Source organism: Oryctolagus cuniculus, chromosome 14, assembly GCF_964237555.1.
Source record: "Oryctolagus cuniculus chromosome 14, mOryCun1.1, whole genome shotgun sequence".
NCBI classification, from domain to species: domain Eukaryota; kingdom Metazoa; phylum Chordata; class Mammalia; order Lagomorpha; family Leporidae; genus Oryctolagus; species Oryctolagus cuniculus.
The window spans coordinates 91,467,644-91,494,155 of NC_091445.1; the positions used below are offsets into that span (position 1 = coordinate 91,467,644).

Here is a 26,512-nt window from a genome sequence, read left to right on the forward strand (position 1 = left end):
GGTGTCAGTCCTTCTGTGTCTCCCGTAGCCTGTGACTCCGCCAAGGGAGCGCTCTCTGCGGCTGTTGGCTCCCTGGGGAAGTGGAGCTCTGCTCAGGATTTGCAGGCTCTCGGTGGGAGGTCACGTGGGCTCTGGGTGATAGCATTCTTATCCACACCCCTGCCCAGCACCCCCTCTCTGGCCATTCTTACTGGAGTCCACATGTGGGTGATCTTGTGGTGCAGTGGGTTAAACCACTGCTTGGGCAGCCCGTGTTCCATTTCATAGTAGCTGGTTCGAAACCTGGCTGCTCCACTTCTGATCCGGCTTCCTGCTGGGAGGCAGCAGATGCTAAGTACTTGAGTCCCTGCCACCCATCTCGGAGAACTGGATGGAGTTCATGGTTCCTAACTTAGGCCTGGCCTAGCCCAAGTTGTCCCAGCTGTTGCATACATTAGGCAAGTAAACCAGGAGATGGAATCAATCTCTCTCTCTCCCTCCCTCCCCCTCTCTCTCCCTGAACCCCCTCCTATCTCTTCCTCTCTTGGACACTATGCCTTTCAAATAAATAATTCGTTTTTTAAAGATTTATTTATTTATTTGAAAGTCAGAGTTACACAGAGAAAGGAGAAGCGGTGGGGGGGGGGGAGGTCTTCCAACCGATGGTTCACTCCCCAGTTGGCCGCAACAGCCGGAGCTGTGCCAATCCAGGAGCCAGGAACTTTTTCCAGGTCTCCCATGTGCATGCAGGGGCCCAAGGACCTGGGCTATCTTCTTCTGCTTTCCCAGGCCACAGCACAGAGCTGGATCAGAAGAGGAGCAACCAGGACTAGAACTGGCGCCCATATGGGATGCCAGTGCTTTATGCCAGGGCGTTAGCCCGCTGTGCCACAGCGCCAGCCCCTCAAATAAATAATTCTTAAAAACAGGTCCACGTGCTAAAGGCTGTCTGGCCTGCACTGGTGTTTTGAGTTCTCGTGGTTTTCTGTTCTGAGAGTAAAGAAGGTGAAAACAACATTGCGAGTGAACCGGGCCCAAATGTGCACCCCGTTACTCACGAGTGCTGGAGAATTGTTTCCAGCACGTAGGCAATGCTGTTTGTTAAATAAAATAAATACCTGAGTGTCTCTGACTCTGCCTTCGACTCGGGAAGAACAGCTGCTGGGCACCGGCTCAGAGCAGCAGTACCGAAAACTGCGAAGCGCCCTGCTGTTTTCCGCACGTCGCCCTTGAGAACCAGAGCTGAGCTCCGGTGCGCGTATTTAACCAGAGATCATGTGCTGTCTGGATGGTTAGTCCAAGGGCACGGACGACTTTCTCTGTGGAGCTTGAATTCTGAATTAAGGCTTCAAGATTTAATGCCAGGGTGATGACACAGGTTTTTCTATCTGACCCTGTGAGTTTAAAACACTTTTTAGGTTAAAAAAAAAAAAAGAAAGAAAAATAGACCTGGCAGGCAGTGTTTGCAAAATACTTTGAGTTGATTTTTTTTTTTTTTCTAAATGGCAGCTGAGCACAAATGTCTGGGGATCAAAAAAAGCAAGTTCACCCTCCCCCAGGGCAAGGAACCAGGTATACAGGTGGGCTCCAGGGGAGGCTGGTGGGAGACTGTCCACTGGAGGAGAACATTTGCTCCTCCGGGATTTCAAAGGCAGGGCATAGGAGCACAGTGCTACAAGTCCCAAGCGGCTGAGTGAACACATCCCATACGGTGGGATCACAGGCATCAGAGTTGCTAACTGTCTCCTTCAAGGTGTTTGTTCCTCCACAAAGAAACCTCAGGGGAACCCGACTTCACACTCGTGGGGTGTTCACGGTTCCGGCCCGGAGGTCTCTGGCGTCGGCGCCCGTGCCCCACTGCAGGGCCCTCTGACCTGCCTTCCTCTCTCTCCTCCCGCCCTGCAGGAACAGCATCGCTGCCTCGGCCGTGTGCATCTTCAACCTCAGCGCCATCTCGCAGGCTTTCAACGGGCCCTTCAAGTACCAGGAGAACTCCCGCTCCGCCTGGCTGCCTTATCCCAACCCCAACCCCAACTTCCAGGTAATTTCAAGGAGCAGAAAGCTGTGTAGGCAGGCCCCAGGGCTGCACAGTGCAGCTGCCGTCCCCCCGGCTCCCAGGAGCAGCCCGACTGTCAGCTGGACGAATGTCAGTGGCCCTCGCTCCATTGTCGGCCGTGGCGCCTGCTCTGAGAAAGGGCCTTTTGTCACTCTGATGTCTGATGCTAAACTGAAAAGGGCCAGCATTCTGCAGTGAGCAGGCATCCAGGCTCCAATTAGCACTAATGATGCTGCACTCTGTGCCCCTGGAACCGCTGCTCCCTAATGAATGGCCTTCTAATGAGTGGGTCCCAGGGCGCAGAGTGGTGGAGACGCACCCGCAGAATGGGAGCTCTGATGGGCAAATGTGGCGAGGTTCCTGTTGGGGACAATGGGCCACGTGGGGGACAGCTGGGGAGAAAGAAGCAGAGGTGAAGGTCGTTCATCTCTCAGGCACGTTGCAGCGTGGGTGAGCTGTGCGGGGCTCCATACGTCATCCCATCTCCCCACATCCAGGACGAGCTGAGCCCCAGAGAGAGGCAGTGGTGCATCACATTGGATCAGTCAGCAGGTGCACTGGTCTGCCTGGGAATGACTCCAGAATTCCCCAGACCGAGGGGCTTAACCAGGAGCATTTGTGTTCTCACGGTTCAAGGTGTGGACAAGGTGATTTCTGGTGAGAGCCTCTTCCTAGGTTGCGGACGACTGCTGTCTCACTGTGTCCACACGCGGTAGACAGAGATGCCCCTGGTGTCCTCCTCTTTCATAAGGGCACCAGTTCCATTGAGCCAGGACTCTGTCCTAATGACCTTGTTTAACCTCAGTTCTTCCGTGGAGGCTCCTTCTCCACATAGTCACACAGGGGGCCTGACTTTCAATGTGTGACAGCAGCTTTCCTTTACAGCCACTAACTCCCCTCTTACGCCATCTTTCATCCTTGGGGGTGGGATTTCCAGCAGCTCTGAGTTCCAGGCCCTGTGCCGGATGCTTCTCTTAGATCAGCTTGCATGCTGGGTAATTGCCGCCTTCACCTGCAGAGAGGGGCGTTGAGCCTCAGTGGAGAACAGGTGACGCCCCTACAGCTGATTCGCTGCCCAAGGGGGCTCCCACGCTCCGTCCTCAGATGCAGAACCCCACCGCATCCTAAGCTCGTGACCCTGGGTCGCCGTGACAGGCAGGTGGTAGAACTGGGATCTGCTTCAGTGACTCCACTTTCCTGAAGCACAGAATCATTGTCTTCTGAGATGGCTGGGGATGGCGATGATTGGATCCTGTTTTCCCTTGGGCTGGGACTGTTCAAGTGTAATGGTTTTAAGGGAGTTTTATATTTGATTGCTGTTTCTGCATTTTTCAAAGACTGTGGCACTGAGGAGAGAAGACTTGTTTCCGTGTCCCCCGTAGTATTTGTTGCTTCCTTTGGGGCAATTATATGGCATTTTCTGTCTTGCATTTGCATCATTAAGGTGGGGGAGGACAGACAGAAATGAAAAGGAACACTTTGAAGATAAGTGTTGCTAGCATTGATCCATGTGCAGGGCTTCCTGTGTAATATAGCCAGTAAAGATGACTCTTAGAGACCATTTGTTGGGAGCCTTCTGGGCATCACCTGTCAAGCGAATGTGTGCTGTGTCTCATTTTCTCTCTCATACAGAAGAGAAATACACCACTCCTTTTAGAAAAGCCTTTGTGAAATCCTGAAGGTTAAAAAGTTAACAAAGACGCCTGCTGCGTTCATGGTGCACTTTCAACATATTGATGTTTCTATTGCAAAGGTCTTCGCGACGAGCAGAGGGACTTAATAACCTTGATAATCCCTTATCACCTCCAGGCAGCGGATAACTTTTAGCCCGCTTATCTGGATATATTTGCAGCACACAGAAAATCCCCTCATTTCCTAAGGCCACGAGGTTTCGGTTTTATAATTCCACTGTCACAGCCAAGGGCTTATGGCGTTCATGAGATGGAAGTAAGTTCACACGACATAATGAATGAAGGCTGGCGGGAGGCTTGCTGGGCTGAGCATGTCTGCCCTGGGTAGAATTGCAGACTTGGAGAGAGCTAAAGTCACAGGTTACAACTCCAGGTTCACATACGGAGCAGGGTGGTTCCTTTTCCTGGAGTGCGTTTAGTGGCCACACTGGCACCTGGCCTACGTCATGGAACCATTTAGACTGGTGGGGATTTGTGTTGACTAAGGTCCCTCCATCAGGTGGAGGTGAAAAGCTTCTATGTCCAATAAGAAACAATGATAGGTGATTAGATTTTTGTGTTTTTCCTGATGACCGTTTGAATTTTTTGCAGCCCCTGGAGAACGGCAGTAGCTAAGAGAAGCAGAAAGGAGATTCAGGTTCAGCAAGAAGAATGTGTTGGCAGGGGCATTGCATCACATTACAAAATGTAATATACAAATCATATTGAAAACCAATAGTATTTCCTGTTTTTATCAGTTAAAATCGGAAACAACCCCAGGTGATGCTCGGAAGTCTGCCCTGTTAGAGGTGCCCTTTCCAAACTCACCTGTTGCCCTGAGCTCCAGAGAGAAGAATGGCTGCCACTAATACAACACCATCCAGACAGACCCTGTGGCTTAGCTGCCTGGTAAAGGATCCAGAATCTTGCATGCATCGACCAGAAAGGGTGCAGCTGAAATACAAACAATAGACCTTCAAGCATGGCCACGTGAATGCGGCAGCTTGACCACTGAATGCTGGCGTAACTGGGACAAGGGTGGACTTGTCCTTAAAACAAGGACATAGAAAATCATGCAAGAATTTAAGACGTTCATGATAGGGGAAGCTGCCTACAGGGTGTTTAGGAACTCTTTGTACTACTTCTCAATTTTTGTTTTGTAAATTTAAAACTGTTCTTAAATAAGAAGTTTTTAAATTGCAACTATTATTTTTTTTAAATGAGTATTTACAACTATTATTTGTTTTTTTAAATGAGTAGAGGGGTTGACAGAATGGCCCAGGGTAAACTGCCTCCTGGGTTGCCAGCATCCCCGTGAGTGCTGGTTTGAGTCCCGCCTGTTCCCCTCCAGGTGTGTGCACCTGGGAAAGCAGTAGAAGATGGCCTAGGTTCCTGGGCTCCTGAGACCCATGTGGGAGACCCAGATAGAGTTTCTGGTTATTTGCTTTGGCCTGGCCCTATTGTGGCCCTCTAGGGAAGGAATCAGCAAATGGAAATTCATTCTCTCCCTCTCTCTCTCTCTTTCTGTAATGTAAAATACATAAAACGAACCTTTAAAAAATGGCAACCCTTGCAGGCTTAAGCCACATGTAGGCAGAGGCTGTGTTCCCACTCTGGCTGCTGTTGGCCTCTTGCATGGTGTTCGCCACGCATCACCCAGTGCCCTGGCACAGACACCGCGGGAGACCAGTGGATAAGGCGCAACTCCAGAATCTCCAGCCCTTGTAGAGCTCGGTGAGTTGCTAGCAGTTCAACAAACCTGTCCTGTACCTTTGAATAGCATCCAGAATACAGTGAGCAGAATCCTTGGGTAGCTTACTCATTATAGGCTGGCAGAGGAAACCAAGAAGTCATAGAGCATCTGTCACAACCAGTTCTTGGCAGGTGACTTCAGTGAGAAATGGGTTCCAGCCGTGAAGACAGCACTGCGTGGCAAGCCTTGTTCTGGGCAGCCCCCGTTCATGCCGACTCCAGGTTCCCTGCCTCTCGGGTTCCTCAACAGCAGGGAGGAATGCTCCTTGCGTATTGTGCCGGCTGGATTTTATGATGCCACTTTTCAGAAATCCCATGCATGGAAACAAGACCTGTATGCAGCCCTCACTTGGCCAGCAGGTAGCCAGCTGCCACCTGTGCCCTAAGACCGGCCATGGTTGTCAGGAAGAGTAAAGCACCAAAGAGAAATTCACTCTTGGAACTAGCGCTTACCTGCACCGACTTCAGACCAGGCCCCGTGGAAGTGCTTTTGCATTTTGAAAAACACCTGGCGGACCATGCCCTGGGCTCTAAACGTTGCTATGAATTCTGTAGTTAGGCCAGTCTCCTGGCACAGCCTCTGGCTCCCCCCATCACAACTGCCTGTGTACGCTCATCACTTCCCTGTTCCTTCAGTCACCTATTTCTCTCCGGCCAGCACAGCTCAATGTGCCACAGAATCACTGACCTCGTGCTAGGAGCGTACTTTGCCCTTGCCATTGGTTGAATGGAGTCTCTGTGCCAGGCACATCGTCTTGTTCTTGGGCACTTACAAGCACTTGGAATTACTTTACAAATGTGTCCCACTAGCTATCTCACAAGAGCCGTGGGGAGCCAGCAGAGGGGGTGTTTCCCAGTGGTTTAGCAGGTGATGTGGCAGAGGCTCAGAGGCAAGGCTTTGCCTGAGCCCAGGTGGCGCGAGGACCCAGGTGGCTGAACCCAGGTGACACAACAGAACAGTTCTGCAGCCAGAGTAGCACTGAGCCAGGGTTGCAGGGCAGAGCCCTCTGCCTGAACTCACACAGTCCTTTACGTGGTACCCAGGGAGCCCCTGCAAAGGGTATGCTATTAAATTAAGCCTGGGACCAGACCTGTGAAATCCATTCAGCTGGCAACTTCTCTAACTGCACAGTCGACCTGTCGTTTTATGGTGCGTAGGGTATTTTGTCAAATGCTACAAAAATATCATCTACTTGCAAAAAGCAATTTCCATCTTACCCTCTTGCACTGCTGGCCGGCTATAAAGCCAAGTCTCGAAAATGACAGGTTACAAACAGGAGTTTCCGGCCGTCTGGGCCCCGAGATCCATTTCTATCCAGCCTGTGTATATGAGGTTTTCCCGCGGATCAGTCACTGTTTGCACCAGGATTTGAGTTTTATGAAAGACTTCAGAAGGGTTCCTCAGCTCTCTGATTCTCTGCCTTCCATCTCACGCCTCTTTTTTCCGAATCCTTTCCTGGAAGCGTTGTGCAGGACACCTGCCAGCCTGCCCACGGCACGGCTCTGGATTTCATTCTCAGCCAGTCCCAGGCCGGGTTTTCCCTCCGTGAACCCCAGATTGGCGTCCTGAAATTTCCTCTTCCTGCCAATCTCTCTCCGTCCCCTTCCTCCCTCCCTGATTTCCATACTGCTTGCCACTTCTGGAAAATACGCCTGTTGTGTTTCTTAGCCCTAGGCGCTAAACAGTTTTTTTAAAGCTTCTCCAAGCTTGGAATACAAGAACAAAACCGTGCAAGAGCACAGTATTTTATATTCAGTGTGAATGATTATAAACTGATATTACATGGTTTACAGAGGAAAATGGCTGTTTCATTGAAGGAAATTATGAATGACTGACCAAAAAACTGTATACAGGTGAAATGGTCATTTTTCCATTAATTTATTGTTTATAGCCATTGTCTGTATTCTCACTCAACCAGGGCTTTTTTGCTTTTTACTTGTTAAACTTCTTATTTGGTGGTATTTTCAGTGCAATGTAAATTTAAAATATGCTATCTCAGAAACAGAAAAGAAAGGTAGGAAGGGTGGTGGGAGGGAGAGAGGAAAGGACTATCATTGTGTGTTTCTTTTTTTTTTTAAGATTTGTTAATTTTATTTGAAAGAGTCACACAGAGAGAGGAAAGGCAGGGGGTGGGGGGAGAAAGTCTTCCATCCAATGGTTCACTCCCCAGATGGCCGCAACAGCCAGAGCTGGGCCGATCCGAAGCCAGGAGCCAGGAGCCTCTTCTAGGTCTCCCATGCCGGTGCAGGGGCCCAAGGACCTGGGCCATCCTCCACTGCTTTCCCAGGCCATAGCACAGAGCTGGATCAGAAGTGGAGCAGCCGGGTCTTGAACCGGCACCCATATGCGATGCTGGTGCTTCAGGCCAGGTCGTTAACCTGCTGCGCCACAGCACCGGCCCCCTCATTGTGTGTTCTTAGTTAGACGTATATCTACAAATCATACTGAATCTGTTAAAAATTAATACAATAAAAATGAAATAATAGTTTCATGGAAATACATATAAAGGAAAAACTATGCATGGATTTCAAATTTTTTGCACCAATATAAACCTATCTTTTAATTGCAATTCTCCATGAACTTTTTTTAAAAAAGAAAACACATAACTCTGTTTTGAATTTTTAGATTATTTAGTTATTTCACTTACTTGAAGGGCGGGGTGGGGGGGGAAGCGAGCTTCTGTCTTCTGGTTCACCCCCCGGACGCTCACACTAGCCTGCCAGGCTGAAGCCAGAGTCTGGGACTCATCCCGGATCTCCCTTGAGGTTGCAGGGCTCCAGCCCCGTGATCCGTCACCTGCTGCCTCCCACTGTGCGTTAGCGGGAAGTGCCTGGGGACACGATCCCAGGGCTCCAGTATGGCAGGGGAGTGCCTTGAGTGGCATCTTAAGCACTGGGCCCAATGTCTACCCGTCAGATGGCCTTGGCCTTTCACTGTGTGGCCCATGTCTTGCTGCCTGGTGCAGAGCTGTCATGGGAAAGTCCATCCATCTGGTGTTCTCATTCCACATCCTCCGCGTGGGTACCTGACTTATTGAACACACGTGACGGTTTGCATTTCCCGGAAAACTCCCAAGTGACTCAACAGCTAATAAGTGCTTTCTTTGCATCTGCTGTCCAAGTTAAAATCAGCAGTGAGGTCCACTTTATGATCTTCTCCACATTTGTCAGAGTTGGAAAGCTCGACAGGTTTGGGGAGTTCGTATCGACAGGGGAAGGAAGAAGCCGTCGGTTGGCGCCCTCAGTTCTGTGTGTTCTCCAGTTCACCCTGAAGCCTGGGTGGCCTTGACAGCCTGAGCCTGTCCAGGTGGCCGCTCTCCTGACACAGCCTGTCCTCCCTTGCAGTGCGGCACCGTGGACCAGGGCCTGTACGTGAACCTGACCGAGAGGAACCTGCAGGACGCTCAGAAGTTCATTCTCATGCACGAAGTGGTGCAGCCGGTGACCACCGTGCCGGCCTTCATGGAGGACAACAGCCGCTTCTCCCACGTGGCCGTCGACGTGGTGCAGGGCAGAGACACCCTTGTCCACATCATGTATCTGGCCACAGGTAGGAGCCCTGCCCCCTTGGGGGGGGGTGCTGTGTTGTTGTTTTCCCACCTTCTGATTTTGTGTTTTAAATGTAAGCATTCCATTTGGCTCTCAGCCTTTAAGTCTGCCTGCTTCCCTGGATGTCACCAAAGCCTCCTCTTCTGCACATCTTAGTGGAAATCCTGCCTAAACTCTGTCACCACATGCATCGCCATGTTCCTTGGAGACAGTGCCTTGTTCTTTTACTTCTGTTCCTAGAATAAGCCTTATCTTGGCAAGACCACTGTACTCTTGATACTTAGATAACAGGATGCTTTGTTAGGGGACCTTGCTGAGTTGGCCTGGGATTGCACTGGTGATTACTGATTGGTTCAAAACACTGCTCACGGCCACTGTCACCCTGCATGGCACAGGAATGCGTTCTGCAGAAAATGCTTTGGGCATGAATTACAGAACATTGTGTGGCAGATGTAGGCTGCAGTACTTACCAGATTTTAAGAGCAGCACTACACCTGTTCAGTTTCCAAAGCGCCTGGATAGAGAAGGCCAGAGGCCCTCTGAGTTCAGGGTGCCCAGCCCAGCCCCCGGGTGCCCAGCCATTTTTCAACCCTGCCACCTGCCCAGCTCCTGGAACCCTGAGACAGAGCAAACTCTACGTGTAGTCTGTCCCTCTGGACACTTCTTTGTCCATTGCAATCGGCATGTTCTCACACGGCACAGTCGCTGATGTGGTGGTGGTTGTTAATAATACCTTCTATCTTTTCTTGTTGGAACTTCTCAATTCATAATTATGTGTTCATCGGTTGCTTTTATTTATGAAATCAGTAAGGTTAATGAGTTTTTGCTGTCTGTCGAGCTTGTGTGAAGCGCTGGGGAATGAATGATGAATGAGCTGCCGTCATCCTGGCCTCTTGGAGCCCCCATTCTAATGGGGACCGGCAGGTGATCAACAGACCATTGAGTAAAGCAGCACAGGAGGTTCCCCCAAGAGTGTGCAGGGATGCAGATAGAGGGCTGTGGGGTGAGTGCAGCAGAGGCTCCTGCGCTTGACTGGCCAGGCTCTGCCTCTGCCAGGCAGGGGTGTGTAAGCTGAGCCTGACTGAGGAGGGGCAGCCAGCCCTGCACCCAGGATGCGGGGAGTGGTCAGCCGCGGGCAGTGCAACTGAATGGTCAAGTAAAATGAGGACAGTTCTGAGCCCTGCATCTCCGAATGGGGGTCACGGCTGCCTCCAGAGGCCAGTCTGTGCAGGAGTGAGGAGGAGAGGCGGGAGGAAGTCGGGTGGGGACAGCTGCTTGGAGTGGCTCTTCTGGAAGTGAGAACTTGCGTAAGGGCTTGCTGAGCTATCTGGAGGGGATGGGAGGTCAAAAACGGGAATTTTGCTGTTTTTTTTTTTTTTTTTTTTTGGAAGAGAATAAAAGAAATCACCATTGCATTGTGCATCCTGCTCACCAGGCTGCAAACATGGAGTGTCTCTCTTCTGCCATTTTTATCCTTAGTGCACCCAAAGACTGCCTGGCACATGGTAGGCTTGTGGGTTGAATGGACTGAACCTTTCCAGACGTGTTCCTAGGTCTTCATGGTAAAGATTCAGGTTAATACTGCAGGAAACAGCCAGGCCCTTAGCATCTGGGGAGGCAGTTGCTATCCTCCTCAATAGCTGGGCATGGGGTAGGGTTCAGGTGGGGAACAGTGGCAGTGGGATGGGGCTGGCAGAAGAGGACTCCATACAGAGCAGTGTGAGGTCTCGGCTCAAGCCTTCTGCCCTAGTCTCCACCCAAGGCCGTGGAAGGTGATGTTGATTTATATGAGCTCTGATGATCCCTAACAAGTCTCTGCTTCCCCATTCATTGTCGAGGACTGTTGTAGATTGTCGAGGACTGTCGTAGGTTGTTGAGGACTGTCGCAGATTGTCAAGGACTGTCGTGGATTGTCGAGGACTGTCTTAGATTGTCGAGGACTGTCGTAGGTTGTTGCTGACTGTCGCGGATTGTCGAGGGCTGTCGTAGGTTGTTGAGGACTGTCTTAGATTGTCAAGGACTGTCTTAGTTCAGGTTGCAGTAAGGAGGAATGCCACACACTGGGAGTCCAAACAACTGAATTTATTTCTCACTGTTCTGGAAGCTGGAAGTCCAGGACCAAGGTCACTGCTCATTGGTTTCCTGGTGAGGGCTCCTTTGCTGGCTTGTGAAGAGCTGCCTGCTCCTCGCATCCTTACCATGTGGGGAGGGGTCTTCTCCCTGTGTCTCTTCTCACAGTGACACTGCTGACCTGATCCCAGCCCTAATAGCACTGCACTGGGGATGAAGGCTTCTGCGTGTGAACTGGGTAGGGGGAGTGAGGGAGATTGCACTGGGGATGAAGTCTTCACTCTGTGAATTGGGTAGGGGGAGTGAGTGAGACGCAAGCAACACTATTTAAACCACAAATGCAACAGTGAAAGATCTGAAGATTTTTGTTATGAACAGTATGCTCGAGCAGAATCCAAATCAAGTCAAAGCAGACCAACTTAGATAAATTATAGATCTGGGATGAAATTATAGTCGGCATCTGTTGTTTTCTAAACAGTGCAGCAAAAATCCATCTTCAGTGAGCTCGTGGGGACCGGGCTGCTGTCCCCACCCCTGCTCTACAGGCACATTTGTTTTATTCCATTTCAACTTTACTGAATCCCTAGATACTACATTTTATTACAAATTGAACATTTGTGGCAACCCCACAACAAGCAAGTTTCCTGATACCATTTTTTCCAGTAATTCAGTCGATGGTTAATGTATTTTAGCAATACAGTAGCTTTTAATTAAGGTATGCACATGTTTTCAGATACAAGGATGTTGCATACTTAATGGGTTACAGCATAGTGTGAACATAACTTTGATGTGCACTGGGAAGCAGGAATGCTCATACAGCTATCTCTACTGTAGTACTCACTTTATTCAGTGATCTGGACCCAACCCCCGTCTTTCCAAGGTGTGCTTGCACAAGGAGGGCGTTGGCTCCAGCCTGCAGGCTGCAGGGATCCCAGGCTGGCTGACTCCCTGTGCAGGTTTGCAGATCTGATTGTGGTTGTGATGCACTGCGTGCCATTAGACAAACACACCACTCTGCGATTTCATGGGCCTGAGTGTTTCTGTTTGTTTTAATGTACTGACCGCTTGAAAATTGCATGGCGTACATCGGGATAATGCTAATGTGAATCATGGGTTGGGATGACAGGCAAAGCTGTCATACACGGGCCTCCTCTGCTGTTTGTCTTGCTCAGCTGTTTGTCCAACTCCAGAGGGTGAGTTTGTGTGGGAGCCACGTCCTGGCAGGGAGCACCCGTGGGTACGGGGGGTTCTGCGGTGCATCTGACTCCAAGCATATGCAGTGACTCAGCGCAGGTTCCAAACCGTGTGCCAGGTTTCTCAGGAAGCTGTGTTCTCAGCACTTCAGCCTGTGTACACTCGCTTGACACATCTGGCTTTGGAGCCTCTATAGATTCTCTTTCTGAGGATTTATTTACTTGATTTGTAAGAGGTATGGAGTAGCAGAAGCAGAGAGAGAGAGAGAGAAAGATTGATTGATTGATTTTCCATCTGCCGGTTCACTCCCCAAATGGCTGCTATAGCCAGGACTGGACCAGGTGTTTCAACTGAGTCTCCTAGGTGGCTGCAGGGGCCCAAGGACCTGGGCCATCCTCTGCTGCTCTCCTAGGCACATGAGCACAGAGCTGGATCAGAAGTGGAGCAGCCAGGGACTCGAACCAGCACCAGTATGGGATGCCAGACCTGGAGGCCGCGGCTTTACCTGCTACCCCACAGTGCTGGCCCTGGAACCACTATAAATTCTGTCTTATGTCTGCTCTAACTTGTTGTTGTTGTTGTTGTTGTTGTTTTGTTTTTGTTTTTGTTTTTTACTTTTTCAGCACTGGTTTGTATATTCTGGAAGAAGTATCTTGCTCTGCAAATTTGAAATCAGCATTACATTAAGTTGCAAAGATACCAGTTTTTAGATACCCACTATGTAGACTTCGTACGTTCAAGGGACTGTGAGAAAGAATGTCCAGACGTTCCAACCCATCTTAACAAAAACTGTGAAGCGCTCTGGAGCTCCCGATAAGCAGGCATGCAGGAGATCGGAGACTGTGGCTTTTCACACTCTCGAGACTGATGTTTTGCTGGTCTTTTATGTATTGCTTGCCCCACTTGAGTTACATCAAGGCAAGCCAGCGACGTTCATCTCCCCGGAGATTAGAGCTGGCATTGAACTCCCGGGCTGGAGGCCCTGAGGTCCGGGTTCATCCGCTGTGCCTTATGCAAGCAGGAGAGCATAAATACTCAACTGAGAGAGCGTAGATAAACCACTCGCACCTAGAGTGCACGGGGAGATCCTGCCTGCCTTACAGGTGCACCTGATGGCCTGAGCTGAGCGTCTGGGCTTGGCAAGAAACATTTTCACACACACTGATTGTACCTGAATGTATGAAAATTGGAGGAAACCTGTGTTGTTAGCCCGTTTTTCATTATTACAGTGAAATACTACAAGCATATTATTGCATTAAAAAAAAAAGAGGCTCATTTTGCTGATGGTTCTACAGGTACAAGTTCTAGGGGGCTTCTTGCTGGCAGATCCCTCAGGTGACACCGCATCATATAGCAAGAGAAAGAGTGTGTGTGTGTGTGTGTGTGCATGCATGTGTGTATGTGTCTCTGTGTCTGTGTGGGCATGTGCCTGCATGTGTCTCTGTGTACACTTGTGTTTGTGTGCACGTGTGTCTCTGTGTGCATCTGTCTGTGCATATGTGTATGTGCATGTCCCTGTGTGACTCTGCATGTGTGTTTGGGACTGTCTATTCATGTGTGTGTGTCCACATGCGTATGTGTCTCTGTGCAAGTGTATGCACATGTGTGTGTGACTATATGCATGTGTGTGTGCATACAAGCCTATGTATGTGTCTGTTTTGGTGTGCAAGTGTGTCTCTGTGTACACATATCTGTGCATATGTGTATGTCTCTGACTCTGTACATGTGTTTGTGAATTGTATGCATGTGGATGTGCATACGAGTCTCTGTGTGTGCATGTGTCTGTGTGTGTCTGTGCATGCTTGTGTTTGTATATGTACCTGTTTGTCTCTGTGTGTGTGTCTGTACACATTTGTGTTAGTGTGCACATGCATCTGTGTACACATTTGTGTGCATATGTGTATATATCGGTGTGACTTTGCACATGTGTTATGAATGTGTATGCATATGTGTGTGCGCATGTGTGTGGGTCTCTGTGTGCAGGTGTCTGTACATGTGTGTGTATATTGTCTCTGGGTAACACGGCACATGTGCGTGTTTGGGCGTGCATGTGTGTGTATCAGAATTCAATCAAGGGAGCTCCCCTAATGACCCTAATGACCTTATCTAATCCTCGTATGCAGCCCATGGCCTCACCGCTAAGCACCTTGGCCCACTGTCTCCCCACACCTTGTCCCTCACAACAGGGGTTGAGTTCTAGCACATGAAGGCTGGGGGAGCTGAGATCTTGCCAAACCATGGCACCTGCCATCGCCATTTGCGGGTCGGATTATTCAGGCGGTGTCATGCAGTGAGTGCAGTGGCGCAGGTCTCTGCCTGCTGCCTGCCTGGCCCTTGCCTGCCTCCCCCAACCCTGCTGAGCGCACAGCCTTTACCAGGTGCACCCAGGCTTTGCTTTCTTGCTACTCCCCTGTGCCCCTGCCGTGGGAGGTGGAGCCAGGGTTAGATACTTAGCTGGGCAGTGACCGCTGATATTCCATGAAGGTCTCTGAGCAGGAGGCGCACATGGCAATTAGTAGCTGCTTTAGCATATTTGTGCCTGGGGTTTCCACATGTGCCTGCGTTCTACATCGAGTAGCTGTTGTATTCTTCTCTGCGGAGGAGAGTTAAAGCGATGCTGGCCAGCCCTGTATTCTGGGTCATGTCCAGGACTCTGTCTCGGCTTTCCTCCTGCCTGGGCCTCGACCCTCTGCTGGACCTCAGGTGTGTGTTGCGCTGGACTCTCCTGTGGCCATGGCTGTCTCCTTCCTTGTTCCCTCCCTGGAAATGCCGTTGGCCGCAAGCTTCCTACTCTTCTATCTAGGAGGAGAGGTAGCCCTTCCATTCTCAATTTGCCTCAGTTCTAGTGGATCTAAAGCTGTTGTAGGTTTAAACTGTGCAGAACTTTAAAATGATCTAACCTACAATTATAGTGATAGTGCTGCAACTCAGAGCTTAAGACCAACAGGTGAATTTTATGGCATAGAAATTATCTCTCAATAAAGATATTTTGGAAAGATTCATTCTTCCTTTGACACTCTCAATCAACTTTTATAAAATGTGTTCTTAAAAGATTATTCATAGACATTCGTATAAAAATATTTCCAGAGGGAACAGAAATGTAAGGGAATCAGGAGCGAGTACACAGGCACACACACCCACATGTTTTGCACCATTGCTCTTCATTTTGAACTTGTAAAATCCACAGAGAAAAATCAGGGCAGATAATAGACTGCTACTGTGGGGATGTCAGAACGCAGCTGACAGAACTGCCTGGGGCTTGTGCCACGTTTATAAGCCGTGTGCTCTCTCTTCCTCACCTGCAAGGTGGATGGTAACTGCAATGAAATATATTAAAAACCTCAGAAAATAGAGCAGGCTCAGGACCTTCAACAAAAAATCAGATTGAAAAGAATATGAATATTGCAAAACATGTGAGGAAAGTGTAGCCAAAAAATAAGTTCCTGTCAGTGTATAACATCTTTGAAATTCAGCTATAGGTATTTTTTATAATATGCATTTCTCATGAACTTCTGAACGGCCCCTTGTGCATCACACAGGGAATAGAAGCCCATTCCCCACACATGCAATTTGCTTATTAAAAAACTATGAATCGTGAAAGCACTCAACATTGAATTAATAGAAGAAACAGCGCGAGAGGTAAAAGAAGCTCCTAAGCATAAGGGACAGAGTCTCTGAGTGAAACGACTCTCTTATTCTACCGCACAAGTCAATACTCAAAGGAGAACTTGCATGGGAACAGAAACAGAGCAGGATTACGTGTGTAACCGAGTCAAGGTTTGCAGTGGCTGCAATTTCAAGTGTTGAAGTAAGAAAATATTCCAGATATGGAGGACCCACAAAGACCAGGCATGAAAACAATTAGTGTCCTTGAAATAGAGATCTGTACACCCAGAGCTGGAGAAACAAGGGACTAGATGAAAAATTCCTTTGCACTTTTTCTCTCCAGTGCACTGTGCAAGTCAAGGGCTCTCATGTAGCTGAGCAGGTCTCACCCACTAGAAAGGAGCGATCCCATGGTGACCAATCCTAGCGCACCACTTCCTGTTCTCTCTTGCTGTGACTCCGTTTTCTGTCCCTCACACAGCCCGGAGAGGGAACCTCCACTGATGCATTTGCACCATTTTCTCACGGTCTATTTTCTAGGCGGTCATGAGAAAGGATTCAGTAATGGCTACAATTCACTCAACCCTGTAGAGTTGTATGGGATAGACACAGGAAGGGATAGATAGTGGATGCCTCATGTTCATGTTAGGAAACTTGGGTTTTCGGGGACAGGCATTTGGCCTAGTGGTGAAGCAGTTGCATAGCAGACACATTCATAGCAGAGTGCTTCTCTTTAATACCCGGCTGTGGCTCCAGCTTTCTGATAACGCAGAGCCTAGAAGGCAAGGCTGATGGCGTAAGTGATTGGGTCCCTGGCTCTCAGCCTCAGCCTCAGCCTCAGCCAGGGACCACTGTCTGCATTTGTGGAGTAAACCAGTGGATAGGGTCAATCAATCTCTCTCTCTCTCTCTCTCTCTCTCTCTCTGTCTCTCTGTCTCAAAAATTTTTTTTAAATTTTAACAAAACTTTGGAATTATAATAACTCAAAATCTTGGAACAGAAAGGCAATGAACTTAATTGATGTTTTCAGAGATTACTGTCTATAATTCCTGGAGAACTAATTGGGGTGACAAGAGTAGAAATAGGGTAAAATTTGGGGTACAGTTTCTTCCTATACTGCCAGTACAGTGTGCTGTAATATTTGCAGATTATACGAAAGCGGGTCATATTGTAGATGTCACTGCTTTGTCACTGAGTGACAGGGAGTGGACTGTGGGCAGAGCTATTTCAGCAGAACAAGAGTGAAGCAGGTATGGCCAGCAGACAAACATGGTGGTGCGGCCCACAGTGTGCAGTGCCAGCTAGGACAGTATCACCCCCAAGGAGGCAAGCATCAGGACTAGGGAGCAATAAAAATGCCTTCTATTAATGTAAGTCACAGACATGCGTGCATCCCATAATACACAGTGTATCTGTAGAAGCAGTTTTATGAGAAGACAGGGAAATCATGTGACATTATTTCTGTGGGTGACAGTGAAGAGCTCATCACATGGAGAAAGCCTGGGTTGGTTTTATGGAGGGAAACTCAGAGATTCAGGCTGTCCAGAGGGTTTCAGGGGCTCGGGAGGTGGGGCAGTAGGGTGACTGCTGGTTTCCTTGGCTGGGTGACGAGTACGTGCTGACGACGTTTCCTGAGAAGAGGCAGCTGAGATGTCCGAGTTAAACCCCCAGAGAGGATTCAGCAGTGGGCAGGAAGATGCCCGGGCCTCGGGAAGCTTGTATCTTTGGAAGGATGCAGGCAGCACAGTAAACAGTCCCATTGCATGTTAGAAGGGAAAGGACCAGCAGGAACCGGAACGGGGAGGTGAGGCCTCAGTGTTAGGAGGCAGAGAAACAAGTCCATGACTTTTGCAGGTTGCGTGACACTGAGACGGGATTTCCATGGAGCAGGTGGGGCAGAGGCGTGGGCTGCGGAGGGGAAGGAGGCGAGGAGTGAGGTCTTTCCTGTAGCTCTCCTTACAGGGCAGCCTCGAGTCTGGGTGGCGTGGAGCACCGTGGAGGGGAACATGGGCTGAGCTGCACCTGCCGGTTAGCCTCAGCCGTTTCATGTGCACAGGAAGCACACCCGTAAATGTTTCTAGTTTCACCCCGCTATACCCCATCCTGTCTCCACCTGCCCAGTGTTGCATCTATCCCCAGGCCTCAGGGGAGGGCCGGTTGCCAACAGCCCTATCCTTGGTCTTCTGAGATACAGACCTGGAGCCCGGGTGGAGAAGGTGAAGGAGAGAGAGGACTCGGTGGGGAGGCCGGGGAAGGGAGGAGTAGGCAGAGATTCTGTCATCAGCACAGGGAGGCACCAGGGCAGTGGAGAGAGGGAGGGAGGATGCGTGTGGTCAGAGATTGTGACATGAGAAACTGGCCAGCAGAGAGGAAAGGAGTAGTGATGGAAGAGTTTCTGAGAGAACGACCGAGATCCTTTGTGTGTGATGGGTTTTGGGAGGCGTGGGGTCAGGATTCCATTTTAGTGATGTTGGCTCTTAGGGAGCTTGGCCTTGACTGATTCCGGTAAAGAATCCAGAGCCCATGAACCTGCTTCCGTTAGGTTTACAGCCACATCTGGGAGTCATCTCACAGAGAAAGAGAGCAGGAACAAGAGAGGCGGGGCTCAGCTGACTGAGACTCTGAGTGGCCTGAGGGCCGCAGCTTCTGCAACCTCCAGGAGCAGCCTCGGGGCCGGTGGGGTCTTAGTTACCCCAGGGGGACCAGGTAGGAAACAACCCAGGACTTCCACCCCTCGCACTCTTCCAGGCCACACCCACGTTAGATGCGTGTCATGGCTTCTTCTCATTCCTGACCAGTATTAAAGCCAGGAAACCAGTAGGACTTCCAGAATGAGCTTGTAGAATATTCCAGAAATAAACAGCAAGCTTTGTGCTCTGGGAACTTCTGATAGTGTGACTGTTGCCAACCCACTCAGCCAGTACTGCAATCCCAGCCCTGCTTATCTTCCTTTATTTTCCCGTATTTCCTTATCTTGATTTTCCTTTATCTGAGGTTCAAGACTTGCAGCTCCCTCTCTGAGGAAAGTGGCTGCTGGGTGAGAGGCAGGCCTTGGCCTTCCCATTCACCAACATGAAGCCTTGAGAGATACCCCAGAGAACCGTCCAGGTTCCACAAAGCAGTTCGTACATTTGCTGTTGCCGGCACGCCTAACAGTTATCTTTCTCGGTGTTTATAAGCAGCTACCTAACTGTCATGAACAGTTCTCACGTTGGGAATACTTGTTTATACTCACCACAGATTCTCATTAGAAATTGTCAATCCCAACCTCATTCAGACTTGATTATGTATGCTTACGAATAAGGGTCCTTCAAAAATGTTGTAGGAAAATGGAATTAAGTAAGTTTACTTTGGCGTAAGGAAGTTTCTCAGTCCATGCATTTTTTTTTCATAATGCATGTGTTTCATGAGCTTCCTTGTAAAGTGTCCCCATAGTTTGAGTGCTTATTTGATAAAATATAATGTTTTGTGTTTATTCACTGAACAACTACATTAAATAATAATGATGTAGAAAATAAAACAATTATCTGGCACTGTGGATTAATCTGTGTCTCCCAAGAAGATTTGTTGGAAGTTACAATCCGCTGCTACCGTAGAATGTGACTTTATTTGGAAATAGGGTCTTGAAAGATGTGATGGGCTAAGTCAAGATGAAGTCACACTGGAGCCCGGAGCACCATGGATTGTGTGTGTGTGTGTGTGTGTGTGTGGTGTGTAAATATTTACTTGAAAAGCAGAGTTGGGAGAGGAGGAGGGAGAGACATTTTATATATATGTATGTATGTTATGTGTGTACATATATATTTATGTATATGCATGTATATATGTGTGTATGTGTATATATGTATGTATTATATATGTATGTATGTGTATGTATATATGTATATGTGTATGTATGTATATGTATGTATGTATATGTGTACATATATATTTATGTATATGTATGTATGTATATATGAATGTGTATATATATGTATGTATGTATGTATGTGTATATATATATAGAAGTGCAGCAGTGTGGACTTGAGCCCCTTTGGGATGCTGGCATTGCAGGCAGTGGCTCACCCGCCGCCCCACTCTCATGTCCGATTGAGAAGAGGAGAGACAGGTCAGGGAGCAGCCAGAGGACAACACAGGCAGAGGCTCTGAGATGCGCCTGCAGCCCCAGGGCTGCCAGGCACAGGCAGCTGCCCTGAGCAAGCCGCCTGAGACAAGGAGAGATTCTGCCCAGAGACTCACGGGAGCAAGGCCCTGCTGACGCCCGGGTTTCGTCACTCAGCAGCAGAACTGTAAGACACTGTGTTCCTGTTGCGTGACGCCCTCCACAACGTGCTGTTTTGCTGCAGCAACGCCAGCTGGAACACACATGCCTGTGTAGACATGTCCACTCTGCACCCGGTCCTGCAGCCAGATTAAAGGTGCTGACTGGGCTTCCTGCTCCCCTGACGCTCCTCAGTATCCCAAACTCGAGAAACAACATAGTTATTCAGTATCAATTCGTGTCAGACCCAATTAAAATGAAAAGTCAGCTGTGAAAAAACAAGTCTATGCCAAGCCACTTAAAAAGGCTGTAAAAAGAACTATTCATTTTATTTGATTTAATGTAGGAACATTAGTTCTTATATTTCAATGTTTTGTTCTTAAACATATTTTCTGAATAATCGTAATGGCTCTGCCTAGTTTTCCAGCCCTAAAATCCTAGGAAGCGGTAAGCTATGAATTAGCAAGCATCCCAGTTCATTCCGGAAAGGACGCAGTCAGCTTGCACCCTGCGGAGCGCCTGATTTCTCTGGTGCTCCCTCTCTGATTGACATTCACGTAGGCCTGCTCCTTTCTCATTCCACATGATGAGCGCTGCTGGAAAGCTGCCCCCAGGTAGGAGAGACTGTGGTCTGCGGACACGGAAGAAAATGAGAAGAGAACACCACTGTATCTCTGTGCTCCTTTTTGTACAGATCTTGCCTGACTTCCAGTAGAATTCCTTTAGGCTTAATAGAAGTTTCTGGAGTTTAACCAGAACTGTCTCTTGTTCCCAAATCTTTTATCCTCCTGCTTATCCAAAAATTAGAGTTTCCCTGTGAGATGATGATGTTGTAACTCCAGGGGGTTTTAATAATGTTCACCCAAAGCCCCGGGCTTCCGTGTTTCCCAAGTTCCTCTGGTTCTACAGAATGTCCACACCTCTTCCTATGCAGGAGCTGCCCAGGGCAGGGTTAATGCAGAGCCCCAGGGACTGGCGCATGTCCTTGTGCAGTGTGTCAAGGACTTGGGGCAGCTATTTTTATGCTGGATAATTTAGTTAGGAGAAAATGCCCTTGACTGCTATTGAATGATGAATCTTCAGGTGTCATTATAAAAAGATTTTTCTAGTTGATCTTAAGAACCAAAGTCTCCATGGCTAACAAAGACTTCCAACGAAGCGTCTCCTCTCTCCGCATGCGTATCATTTGCTGTGGTTCGACACATTCTCCAGTTACCGCCAACACATGTGTACTGGTCCCCTCCATAAAACTGCTGGCTTGCCTCAAAGAAGAGTTCATCCAAACCACGTTTCGCCAACTCTGCTGGTCACCATGGGAAGTGCCCAAATGGAAAAGAGCTGCCAGTCCCTCCTGTGTCCACTCAGATGGTGATGAGATTTTTTTACTTTTAAACAAACGTTCAAGAGAGAAGATTCCACCAGCATTTAAACAACTATAGTAAGATTCCTGGTGCTTTTCCTCTATTTTATCATAAGAATTTATCAACTAAATAAGTAGAAGAAGTTGATCTTAAGGCACAGATCTCCATTGCAATGAGAACATGGATTTTGTGAGATTTCTACGAGTCTGGTGATGAGTTTCAGTTTATGGGATTTCAGATTCAGTGGGGGCTCCCCGGGGGTGTTTCTGGATACTGGAGCTGGAACTAAAATTAGATGGATGAATATTTAAAAGTCAATTACTCACAAAGACAATATATTCCCTCTGCTGGATGAGTTGTCGTGACTTGGGGCGCTGCGTGGCCTTTTGCGTTGTCGCTTAGTTCATTTGCAGAGTTCGATATGGGGCTGGGGCTGGGTGTTGAATTAAAAATCCAGAGTCCTTGGTAAGGTGTGTACCAGAGGAGATCTCTTAGGATCACCTGGCAGAAGGCCCAGGCCCACCTCTTGTTGGGAGCTCAGCCCAAGGGTGCCTGTGTGGGGGTAGGAAAAGGAGCCACGAGCCTCGTGGCTTGCCAGGACATGGCTTTAGGCTGTGGGCATGTGCTCTGCAGCTATGAACAATGAGAACAAGCTAGTTATCAGCAAAGGCCACAGCATGGCACTGATTTCAGCAAGTGCACAATGAGAAGAAACACAGGAGACTCCCCAGAAGAAAGCCCTCCCTGTGTTGATGAACGAAATGTCAGGAACATACAGCTCACTCCTGCGCGAACCCCTGTGGTTCATTGTCTCCCTGTGTCCTCTGAAGGCTGCAGTTGGAATAGGGTTGGAGTGACTCAGCACATTCTCCGTCTGACTCCACTGTCTGTAATGCGCACCTTGAACTTCGTCCTGTGCTGCGAGACACCCGCAGCCTGTGTAACTGCCCTGGTCTTCTGATGGCAGGTTTAACACTGTTACTGAACCAGCGGTGGTCCCTGCTGTCCCCGCTGCTCCCAGACTGTTCATGTCAACGCGTGAGTGCCCAGCCATTGATGTGCAGGATCTTCCCTGTGCTCCTTCCCTCTGGTTGGGCTCAGTTAGGTTCTTTGGGTGGTAGAAGATGCTTGGGTAACTCCAGTGATGGGAATACTTGAAGGTGCGTGTTCTGGCTGCCGTCTCTGTAGTCTCCCATCTCTGCATTTCCCAGTTCACTTTCCCGAGAGTGAACCTGACCTCTGCTGCCTCATTGTCCTCAGGGATGTGCCGAGCGCACGAGGCTGGGCCGCTGGGAGACTGCTGCTCGGCTGGAGAGCGACTGCATTTGGTGCAGAGGGTCCTGTGATGCCACCATCTGTGGGGCTGGCAATGGAGTCCCCTGTGCCAGAATTAAGGGTCATTCCGTCCCCCGGGAGCAGGACCTCTGACCTCCGAGGAGACCTTGGGCTGCGCACATTTTTTAAACAAGGGATTAGATCAGTATTCAAAGATGGACCAGCTGTGATTGCCACAAATCACAGTGTCGTAATCTTAGCAAGTTAAAGCCACACATTTACCCCACAGAATTTCCATGGGTCAGGACCCCAGGGCGGCTTAGCCAGGTCCTCTGCCTGGGGTCTCACCAGACTGCAGTCAAGAGGCCGGTGGGCCTGCGTTCTCATCCAGAAGCTCGGCTGGGGGAGAGTCTGCTCCAAGCTCACGTGGTTGTGGGCAGAATCCTTCTCCTATGACCCTGTGGGCCATGTGTAGCTCCTTCCCTGTTGTCTTCTGTAGCGTGGCTGTCTGCACCTTGCAGCCAGCAAAGAGAGCTCTGCTTCTGGAGAGGATCCCGTCTCGCATCAAAAGACATTCATCTGATCACAGATGGGAAGGCATCATCTGCGGTCCACGTGTCCCGGACCAAACACGGCAGGGGGAAAGGAGTTCTTCAAGGGTCGCCTTTCCCTGGGGCAAGGGTGTCTGTGGACACAGAGCAGCCCAGGGTCCAAACGGAGAACTCTTGGAAGCTGATAATCAGAACATCAAAATCTGACCCTGACCCAGATAAGTTCTCACAAAAACACCCCCGGAATGAAGAAATGACCATGGAGTGTGTGTGTGTCCAAAGGCAGACAGCTGGTGGTCCTGACCTGGGAATTAACAGAAGGGCAGTGTCCACTGTGGGCCGGTCCAAGGCACAGAGCAGCTGTATCCCTAGAAGGAGGGCAGTCAAGGTCAGGAGCCATGCCACAGCTGCTCCACCGTGTCCACTGTCAGGTGGAGGCGAGGGAGGGATAGCTTCTGACATCACCAGGGCTTCATTTGCATGAGATCAGAAGAATGACAGGTGACCAAGCCCAGCCTGCACATTGCACACGCTTGCTTCTGGCAAGAGAACCCACTAATACATAGGAGCAGGAGGGTGCTGCCTTGTGTCCGCCACCCGCTCACACGCCCGAGGGTGCTGCCCTGTGTCCCCTACCTGCTCACACGCCCTAGGCTGCGCCCTGTGTCCCCTACCTGCTCACATGCCCTAGGCTGCTGCCCTGTGTCTCCCACCCGCTCACATGCCCTAGGGTGCTGCCCTGTGTCCCCCACCTGCTCACACGCCCTAGGGTGCTGCCCTGTGTCCCCCACCCACTCACATGCCCTAGGCACTGCCCACTTCTGCACAGGCCTACCACATCCTGTGCCAGTCACACTTTGTCCTGGGCCATAGGGAGTTTGCAGTCTGGGCAGGGGGGCGTGGTCCTATGACATCATTGTGGAATGACGTCACCGGGTGTTGTATGTGACTCTTCAGATAATGGTCCCTGCATTAGGAGCTCAGAACAGGAAATGAAGTAGGTCAGAAAGGGCTGAATAGCCCGCCTGGGATTTGAATCAGAAGAGAAGTGTACGTGGTGAAAAGTGTCCCCAGAGCAGCGGCGTGGGGGCTGGGAGGTGGCGTGATGGCTGCCTGGCTGAGAAGGTAAGGGCCTTCCTGGGAGCAGGCGTGGCATGTGCGGAACAGGCAGGTGTGGAGGACCCGGGTGAGGGGTGAGACGTTTCTCGTAGCTGGCATTGTGGCTGGGGTGTGTGAAGCTGAAACGGAGGGTGGCCAGATTGAGTGCCTCCGACAGGTGCATCTCGGGTTCCAGGTACAGCTTTCAGATCCGCCGAGTTCCAGCTGCATGTGGAGGTCTCCTAGTGGGTTGGAAATCCTTCTTTTGAAGCCAGAGAGAAGAGTCTGGAGCAGTTACAGAGACCTCAGGTCCTCTTGGAAGCCATGTGAATGGAAACATAAGCCTCAAGGAATCAAAGATTCAAGCTACCAAACAACTTGGAACATCAGGCACTGGTTCATAATTAGTGTACTACAGCAGCTCTGGAAAATGACAGAATAACTCTTCTTAATTCCGTTGAGTAAAGAGCCCTCTCTTTTGTCGTGTAAATTAATGGCACAGAAGTGCTTAGCGCAGATTTCTTTCCAGCCCTCTCAATTGACAACTGATGAGAGCAGACAGTGTAAATTTCACCTCTGGGGGTGAGGGGTAATTTAGCTCCTGTACTCCTGCCTGGTGACTGTCGGAGCAGCACTGCCGGTGGTGCCAGCTGGGTGGTTGTTTTGTAATTTAGATACAATAAATTCAAGGCCAGTAATTTCCTTTTAGAAACTTGAATTGCTTCCTTAACGGAATGATCGGAGTTAGATTTCAGCTGTGGGGTTAGATGAGCGCTTTACAAGGGTACCCAGAGGACTTCATTAATTGCACTCTTGTTTTAAACGTAATATGGTTTTTATTCACAGGAAGCCGGTGGTAAATTTCCTATAAGCACCAGCTTGTGATTTCGAGGTTTGAGGTTTTGTTCTGCTGGGCAGTAGAGGCTGTTTTCAGAGCGATGCCTCGTCGCCTCCTGCTGAAGTGTGGCCAGGACTAATGGACACAGGGAGCTTGCTGATCTTAGACGAAACTGGAGTCGACTTATCCTCTGGGGACCACAGTACCCATCCAGGCACTCAGTATGGAGAAACACACTTAGGGGCCCCAGTGCTGTGAGCTGGGCACAGGGTGAGGGAGACAGAGAGACCTGCTCTGGGCCACACAGCCTCTAAGTATTGCAAGTGGGACTCTAACCTGGGTTTTTGGGCCGCAGGGTCTACACAGCCAGTCCTGTGCACTGCTTGAGCACTTACTGTGTGCTGGGCTCTGTCTCAGAAGCCAGGGAGATGACAGGAACAAAACGGCCCGTGTCTCTCCCTCCACACCAAGCCTTACTCTGGAATGTACAGGCCAAGGGCAGAGGGTAGGAGACAAAAAGAGCGTTTGCATTCCATTTGTGGTGGGGCATGTTAACTAACATTTCCTTTTACGGAAAAAAATAAGCTGTTAGTGGACTCTGATCGCTGAGTTAATTAGTCTCCTTTTCAGGCAGACACTAGCCAAAAATACATGTTTTCTTTTTATTTTCTTTTCTTTTTTTTTGACTTATTTATTTCTTTGAAAGACAGAACTACAGAGAGGCAGAGGCAGAGAGAGAGAATCTTCCATCTATTCATTCATTCCCCGAAATGGCTGCAACAGCCAGGGCTGGGCCAGGCTGCAGCCAGGAGCTTCTTCCAGATCTCCTACACGGGTGCAGGGGCCCAAGCACTTGGGCCATCTTCTGCTTTCTCAGGCCATGACAGAGAGCTGGATCGGAAGTGGAGCAGCCAGGACTTCAACCAGCGCCCATATGGGATGCCGGCACTGCAGGTGGTGGCTTACCCGCCACACCACAGCACCGGCCCCTAAAGACATGTTTTCTTCCTTGAATTCCCCTTTGCTACATAAATGCCATGCTGAGCTCCCACTGCCAAGACCAATTTAATTCGTTTGCTCTTTTACAAGAAAAAGATCTTTGGTAATGTAGCAGTTGTCTGCTGCTTTGGAATAAGGACTGACCACGCAATGACCCGTTGCTATGGCGATGAGCTGACCAGTGGGGTGAGGGGCACTTTTCCTCTACCTCCTGGAGAAAATCTTGGAGCAGCAAGGCAGCTGCAAACCATGA

The 26,512-nt window shown here is 49.5% G+C and overlaps 1 protein-coding gene across 7 annotated transcripts in view; it reads left to right on the plus strand.

Annotated features, from left to right (window-relative positions):
* The window catches only part of SEMA5A (semaphorin 5A), a 472,925-nt gene that overhangs the window by 323,042 nt on the left and 123,371 nt on the right, over positions 1–26,512 (plus strand). For all 7 annotated transcript variants that reach the window (XM_070056841.1, XM_070056840.1, XM_070056845.1 and 4 more), the window contains 2 exons: positions 1,885–2,020; positions 8,803–9,007. In XM_070056841.1, the coding sequence (XP_069912942.1) occupies positions 1,885–2,020; positions 8,803–9,007 (341 nt within the window). The remainder of the gene's footprint in view (positions 1–1,884; positions 2,021–8,802; positions 9,008–26,512) is intronic.